Consider the following 8603-nt stretch of genomic DNA (forward strand, 5'->3'; position numbering starts at 1 on the left):
ACGAAAAAAAAAGGAAAAAAAAAGAAAAAGAAAAAAAGAAGAAGCTTATCCTTATTTTCTTCTCTTTTTTTTTTTCTTCTTCTTTTTCTTTTTCTATCCAAGAAATTAACGCGAAGGTCATAAAAGTTGAAATTCCAAGCGATCGATTCTCTCGATGAGTCGCCATTACGTATCGATCAATCTTTCCATACTTCGTAATACTTTGCAAAGGTAAGTGCTCGAAGAGATTGGAAAATGAGATCACACTTTGTTGTGGCTGACGATATCAATAACGATAAGAATGAGAATTGTGCTCGTGAGAAAAACGATAATCCCAAGGCAATGGAATTTTCGTGACGTGATAACTAACTAATTTCCCATAAAATAATATACCGTGAAATTTTCTTTTACCAAACGAAACGAAAGGGAAAATAAATATATATACATATATATATATATATATATCGAATCTTTCTTCTTTATTTTTTTATTTTTTCCATTTCTTCCTTATGATATTTCATAATATACCGGTGTTTGGAATATAATTAACATTCATCATGTACGATAACGTGTAACCCAACGAGTTTTTCAACAATTATGAACAAAGATCGATATTTATGGTAGAAAAATCATAATTATGCGGAGAACTTTTCCATGCAACGTAACAAATAGCACAAAACATTCAAAGTACAATATCGTAGATTTTCGAAATCTTTTTGGATGGATACTTGAACAGTTGTATGCATAAATATAGCTGTAAACTTTCGATCAAAATGTTCAAACGTTGAACAAATAAGGAAGTTGTTACAATCATAATTTCCATAATGCGTCCTACCATAATTCGCGCATTCGGATTTATAAAATATATCGACAAATTTATACCTCGTAGTTATTAAATTGCTTTCACTGTTGGAATATCTACGGTACCGGTTTAAAAAAATTTTTCTTTTCTTTTTTTTTTTTTCATTACTCGCAGTCTCTCTCTCTCTCTCTCTCTCTCTCTCTTTCATCTCTACGTTTTATCTACGTTCAATGAAATCTTTACATTTTATGCACGTTCAATTTCGTGATTGATCTCGTATTTTTATCGTAAACTATACAAAGAAAACTTGTATCGTATATAATGCAATGAGAGAGAGAGAGAGAGAGAGAGAGAGAGAGAGAGAGAGAGAGAGAGAGAGAGAGATAATGAATTACAAAGAGTACACATATCACTTTTCTATTCTTCTTCTATTGAAGATAAAATACAAACATTACACAAAAGATATTTACACGTAAAAATTCCATCGATCACTCCTTGTCATTGTAAATGTTATTCGTGATAAATAAATATCGTTTTTTTCCACAACCAAGAAATACTACATTTCTTAATTTCATTGTCTCGTATATTTACGTTACATACCGAAGAAAATGTTTGCCATTTAAATATTTTTATTAACATTTATGACAAGTAACGTGTAATAAAGTTAGGATGAATTATTGCATCGTTATGTAGGTTCCGCGTCAAATGATTTATTACAGCGGACAGTCGGTAAGATGTAATACCAATCATCGAAAAGGATTATCTACTTTCTTTTGTAGAATTATCTGGGATTTTCAGAAGAAAACTTTAATCTCTATCTTCCTTATCGATGTAAACCGTATTACTCATAAATTATTGGTATTTGTAAATATCTTAAGAACGTATATGTATATGTATAGTCAAGGACAAAGTACATCAAACATTTCCATAAACATTTTAATAAGAAAAATTACACTGTTAATAGCGAGATTTAATATTTAGTTTGTCAAAATGTAATTCTCTTTGAAATATTATTAATGATAATGGGCTCGTAACAAAGTATTACAAATATCTTTTTTTTCTTCCTCTCTTCTTTTCTCTTTTCCTTTTTTGAGAAACGTAACTTTGGAGTACTTAACGATATCTGATTTACCTTCAAGCATAACATATTTAAAATACTGAACGATATATATATATATATATAACTCCATCTTACGTATTTTATTTTAAACAAGGTCATCTGCTTCCAAGAATATTATTTAGAAACGAACGACTACGTTAAATGATCAACAACGATATATACGGGTCATTCACAAGTAACGTGTCCTCGGAGCAACATGAAACTCTACAATCTTTCTACGAATAATTGATTCTAGATATTTGATATATCGCATCGATTAACTAAACAATTGCGATAATTTTTTGTTCGTCCGAATTTTATCACAAATATCGACTAGACCTCTCAATAATCGAAATAATATATCTTACTCGTCCTCTTGAAAATTTCCTGAAGGACCATTAAAATCGAAACAGTTTGCAAATGACAGCTCGTTACTACGTTCGAGCCATGAAAACGTGTGCGGGTACACGTAAACGAATGTAAAAATTTATTTTTCTTTTGCGTCATATGAGAAACAAACATACAAATTTTCTCTCTCTCTCTCTCTCTCTCTCTCTCATTCTAACATTGTCATCGTCAAAATGACGAGAGTTATCGATCAGAAGAACACTGAGGTGAACATATCATCGTATTTGTTTATAGCTAACAATGGTTCGGACAATTATCGACAATTGACGTACACTGCCGTAATTGAATACAACGATTACGAGATTATAATTTGATCGTAATAATAGCCATGTAATAGGCGTAAAGAAATGAAATGATCTCGTGTCTTTTCTTACAAATTTGCAAAGTCCTATTTCATTTTTGTACGTAATTAAATAACAGCAGGGTTTTATCTCGAGTACGAAGCGACCTTGCCAATCAAACACCATTCAACTCGTCTTGAATTTCTCTGATTGATTTCCCTTTTGTTTCTGGCAATATAAAGTAAGTGAGGACGGTTGCGATCACCATGATTACAGCAAAGAACCAAAAGGTACCACCCATCCCTAGTTTTTCTGTCATCGAAGGGAAAAGTTTTGTCACACAAAAGACCAAAAACCAATTTAACATTACAGCGACACTCGAAACGATCCCTTTCAGCTCGGCAGTGAACAATTCGCTCGTCAGCATCCAAGGCACTGGGCCCAACCTATGACGACGAACATAGTTAAATATTTACCAAAATTATTTCGTTGTATACGGTTCCATTCATTTCTTTCAATTCGCTTACCCAACGGAAAAGGCAATCATGAAAAGAGTCAGAGAAGCCAGTGGTAACCAACCTAACGAGCTAACGTCATCGCCATCGTCCTTTTTTTTAAAATAAATACCTAATGCTAAGAGACAAATAGCTAACATTCCGGAAGAGAACATGAGCAATGGTTTTCTACCAGCTCGGTCAACGATCGCTGCCGCTGCACCGGACATTATCACCTGAAAAAGAGAGAGAGAGAGAGAGAGAGAGGGGGGGGGAGAAGATATAAAACGATTAAATTTGTTTTAGATAATCCTTGTAAATTTTTAAAAAGGAAAAAATTTACCTGAACCAATGAGACAATTATCGCAGCTACGTCAGAAGGTAAAGAACTTCCAGCCGCTTCAAAAATTTCTAATGTGTTGAAAATAACGGCGTTTACTCCGGAAAGTTGTTGGAAGAGCATACCACCGCAAGAACATATAAAAGCTCTTCTAGATCCGACCGTGCGAAAGATATCAAGGAAAGAAGATTTTTTGGACGATGCTTCTTCCTTTGCACTTTCTATAATCGTTATCTCTTCGTTGGGATTGTAAGAATCGCCTCGGAGTACTTTCATCGCCACTTCGGCTTCCGGTCTTCTTTCCATATTCTAGAGGGAAATTATTTTAAGATTATTACAAAGGTTTACTTTGAAAAAGATAGAAAGAGAAATGTTTGTACGATACGTACGACGAGCCATTGTGGTGACTCAGGCATCCAAAAGAATGTCGCCAGGAAGGCAACTTCGACGAGCGCACAAATGATCGCCAAAGTCGTATAATTGACAAAAGAGCCTAACGCATTGACTAATAATATTCCAGCTGTAAGGAATAATTGGAAAAAAGCACCGAGAGTGCCTCTGGTCGATGTCTCTGCGACTTCGGAGATATAAGTGGGTACCAAAACGCAAGTTGCACCGACGCTAGTACCAACGATCAGCCTGGCTACGTAGAGCATCCAGGCACTGGAGGCCACGATGATTATCAGCCAAGATAATAGAAAGGGTCCGGCTAACAACATGAGGGACTTCTTCCTGCCCAATTTGTCGGCCATTTTGCCGGATGGTAAAGCACCCAACATAGCTCCCAATGCTAACAACGAACCAACCCACGAACCTTCGTCCTTCGTTATTACCAACCAATTGTCAGGTTCATATAGAACAGGCAATATCGGTGCCGTCCATGCCATAGCTGTTCCAACACCGACAGCCAATAAGCAGACTAAAGAAAAAACACGATATTCGTTTTTATTTTTTTTTTTTTTTTTTTTTTTTTTTTTTTTTTTTTTTTTTTTTTTTTTTTTTTTTTTTTTTTCCAAGTTAAAAAGGATCCCTTTCGTCCGATAATTTCTTATCGGAAGTCATTAGGTATGATTAATTTTCATCGGACGATATAATTCGTTGCAAAGGAAACGTTGTTGGGATTATTCTAAAAAGAGACCATTATTTATACGCGAAAGACTTGAGTTGTTTAAAGTTGAGACCTCTTAAAAATATTACAAAGTGGCTCGTTCTTTCAAATAAAAGGAAGGGAAAGGAAAAAGAAGAAGAAAAGAAACGTAGATATATCTGGAATATTTTTTATACTAGAGTATGTACTTTGAAACGGTATCTTTCAAAGTACATACTCCCTCCTGTTATTAATCGTTAAAGAGCAGAAAAACGACGTTTCACCATTAAATTTTCCACAAACTCGCTTGCTACGGAGTTTAGTGAAAAGAGAAAAATAATACCGCGACTTGTGTACCGTAAGATGAGGAAGAGGGGCGGGGAGCTGTAGGGGAGCGATGCTTTGAAAAATCAACTACGTAGGTACTACGTACACGACGATATAGGAGGAATCCGAAGGAGCTTTTACTTATCCACTTTTCTTTGAAAGCACTCGTTCCATCATTCGTGTGCCTTACCATTGCCAATGGAATGAAGATTTCTCTTAGCTTTCAAACATTTTCTCGGTTCGACGTAATAAAATTTTGAGTAGCTATCTACGTTTCCTGACGTTACAAGCCTCGCCTCGCCTCTCTCGTACTTTTCCGATCGTCAAGCCAAAAGGGCGTAACTGACTAAATAGGAAATATTACCGAACTTTCCACGATCTTATTCTATTGTATAGGGAAGAAAGAAAAATAACGGATCTCTCTGGAAAATTTTAACCTCGAGAAATCAATTCCTATTTATCTTTTCCTTTAGTACTCTAGTATTTTCGAAGTGGACAAACGTAATCATACTCGATAAGGCACTTACGCTTTTACCCAATGAGAGATAGACTGTGATCGATTTTTCTTTTTTTTGCGCTCGAAAAAATTGGAAGAAAAAAACAAGGGAAGTCCAATTCCTTTTCATTATCTCTATCATTTCATATTATTTCGTAAATGAAATTGGACGAAATTTAAATTCGATCATTATTCAATTCAAAATTCGAAATGTTTATGCGACGGAAGAAAAATGATATTTATGGGGAAACGTTAGAGCTCTCGTTTAAATACCGGAAATCGAAGTGAAGTATTGCCAGAGTTTCTTGCTATCCTGACGAACGGGTGCACCGTTTAGCATTCCTGTTTCCTCCATTTCTGTCAGACTTAGAATTCTTCTTTTCCGAGAAAGTAGACGACGAAAACGTTCACTCTTTGAGATCTTTTTCGATTGTAAAGAAGATCCTTCCACGACGATGGAAATGGAAAAGAAAAAAAGAAAGAAACAAGAACGAAAGAAGTAGAAGAAGAGGAAAAAGAAAACGCGTGATTTCGTTGCTCTTTTGCAAATTAATTAATACGAATGATGAAAAGCTGCATTTCGAATTGAGCAAACTCGCTAGAAGAAAACCGAATGGACTCGTCGAGAACGAGCTAATCGTATATCACACTTGCCACTATCTAACCAACATTATCACTAATCGAACTTATCTATCGGCTTCGGAAGAGGCCAAATACAAAAATTTATAAATCACGATAAACAGTAATCAACTAGCGGAGTCGAAAATTATATACAACATCATTGACGCCGATTGGCTCGGCCTTCTATAATAACGATAAAATATAGACTTTTAAGAATTTCTTGCTTTACCCTCGATAATGTTCCAGTTTCGTGAAGAACCCAATTATCGTGTTTCTTCATAATATAGCCTGAAAATTAAAAATAACAATGAAAAATAATATCGTATCAATGTTTCTCTCCGATCTCTCGATAACATTTAACAGTTTCTAATCCATGAAAATCAAGTAACTACATCGAGCATTCTACTCGTAACAAATAAAGGGACTTGCCATCAAAGGATATCGTTGGGAATGCATTTCTGTAAACAGCTCAGCGTATTTGCGCGTGCCTTTGACGGCAGAAACGTTTACTATCGTCCTCGTGGTATTAGGAAATTTGCATTAAACTAAACGTTGCTTTTACAAGTAAATACCAAGTTCTAATGTTCCTGTCATATACGAACGATGAAGTGTTAATCCATTTCCACGTTCTTCCCTTATTAGATCGATAAATTTATAAAATTCCATTTTGATAGTGACACCTCTCGTTCTAATTCCAACGATTATTGCAGAAACCGAACGTTGTTTTATTCGTCAAGCTTTAACGATCATTAATTCTTTTGTCAAATAGAAATTAATAAAGTCGCAGATGTCTTTTTCAAAGCATTAGAGATAGAACAATTATCGCGCATCGATCGATCGATCGACTCTATCGCACGGACATTAGGCCAATTGTTGAAAATAATTATGGGAACACAAGGAGATTACGCTGGTTCGATTCTCTATGCTCCTTGAAAAAAGAAAGAACCTTTGCGATCCCATCTGTTTGCTAATAATCGTGCAACGTCAATGAGATAATTCTTACGATACGATTCTTTGCATTAATTCATTTCCTTTTCTCTCCCTCCCTCCCTCCCTCTCTCTCTCTCTCTCTACCCCCTCTTTGACTTGTTGCTTGAAAAGAAAACTTGGATTATATACTTTGTCTCCGAGTTAACTGAACAAGTTACAACATCGTTAAACGTATACAAATCGCTACAACTTTATTTTCTCTCTCATTCTTAACTTGTGCTTATACAAAAAATATCTGCACCTTGATTTTCCCGAATTAAGAAATCAATTCTAGAATTGAATAATCTACTATCTTACGTAATTTCTTAATCCTCATAATTATTTTCCTTCTTTTTTCATTCATAAACAAACGACCGACGATATTTTTCAAATCGAAAGATAAGAAACGATAACGAGAGATCTGTTAAAATATTTTCCAATGAAAATACTCTTGTTGATTTTTAATCCCATTGGAGAAGAAATTTTTTTCTGAAGGAAGTAAACATCCGGATAAAGAGAAAACAAAATAAGTTTGGCCTCCTTGTTCGAATCATCTAGTCCGACATTCTATGAATTTGAATTTGAATTGTACGCACGATTATTCACGGTTAAACGTATCTTTGTCGGTCTTTTGAGAAGACAGAAAACGTATGCCAACGCGTTTCGAAGACTAAAGAGAATCTTATTCGAACACAGAGCCTACGGTTACCGTCGGCGGTTGACGACAACGTTGAAAAGCATTTGCATCTTCCTGCAATGCGAGCAAAGAAAGGTGCTACATCAAAGGTATCGTGCTGCATATTAACGAGCACCTATCCTTCTGATAGAAAATGAACCTTTTAATCGTTCCTTTAAATTCGTCTTTTTTATTTCCCTTTTTACAATTTTTACAAGTCTCTTGACTTACAATTTCTGCGTATCTTATTTCATTCAGAGAGAGAGAGAGAGAGAGAGAGAGAGAGAGAGAGAGAGAAATTTAGTTCCTTATCGGAGTCTAATTTTTTCTCGAGTCTATGGCACATTATTCTAATTCAAATAGATCTCCTTTCATTTAAATCATATACAACGTTTTATAGTAATAACATAGAGATATATATTATCGTTTGGTAATAGAAGTAATACACGGAAACGATTGTACGAGAACGGTAAACGAAAACGTCGATCCTCGTTAACATCACACTTTACTGTCTCGTGAGGCTGGCACGTTGACGTTTCGTTATCAAGGATGTTCATTCAAATTGACATACCGGACTCATTACGATAATAACACAGATCGCAAATATTTAAAGCACTTTAAATGATCCTTTTTCAGTCGTCGCCGACTATCTTCGATCTTCGTGGAAAGCCATCTAAAACGAATGACTATTTTTTATTCAAAGCGTTATGTATAAAATACGACGCGTATTCGTCTTGATCCATTCTCGATCGAAAGGGATATCTTTATTATAGGAATCTATCTAAGGCGCGTGCAGTTCGAATAAAAATTTGAATGAAATAAATGTTTAAAAACGATCGCCAGTAATATCATCGTTTACGATCATTCGACAATACCAATGAAAGCTCATTTATCAATAAATCATTTATGATAAATATTTCACTGGCGATCGATATCACTCTTCGTACATTCGTTATCTATCTTTGATTTATTAAAGCGAGTTACGAACGAAAAAAGACTAATGCTTGCTCGGTTACAAAAAAAT

At 35.0% G+C, this 8603-nt stretch overlaps 1 protein-coding gene across 2 annotated transcripts; it reads right to left on the reverse strand.

Annotated features, from left to right (window-relative positions):
* Positions 1-1113: 1113 nt before the first annotated feature.
* Positions 1114-6007, reverse strand: LOC124955193 (facilitated trehalose transporter Tret1-like). 2 transcript variants are annotated; one of them, XM_047509283.1, is made up of 5 exons: positions 5587-6007; positions 3793-4322; positions 3407-3712; positions 3097-3299; positions 1114-3015 (listed from the first exon to the last, which is right to left on the reverse strand). In XM_047509283.1, the coding sequence occupies exons 1-5, from the start codon at positions 5666-5668 to the stop codon at positions 2745-2747; spliced, it is 1392 nt and encodes a 463-aa protein (XP_047365239.1). In that variant the 5' UTR covers positions 5669-6007; the 3' UTR covers positions 1114-2744. The 2 variants fall into 2 exon arrangements, with proteins under 2 accessions (XP_047365239.1, XP_047365240.1); XM_047509284.1 differs by lacking the exon at positions 5587-6007 and adding an exon at positions 4924-5561.
* Positions 6008-8603: the final 2596 nt, after the last annotated feature.

This window comes from Vespa velutina, chromosome 17, assembly GCF_912470025.1.
Source record: "Vespa velutina chromosome 17, iVesVel2.1, whole genome shotgun sequence".
Classification (NCBI taxonomy): domain Eukaryota; kingdom Metazoa; phylum Arthropoda; class Insecta; order Hymenoptera; family Vespidae; genus Vespa; species Vespa velutina.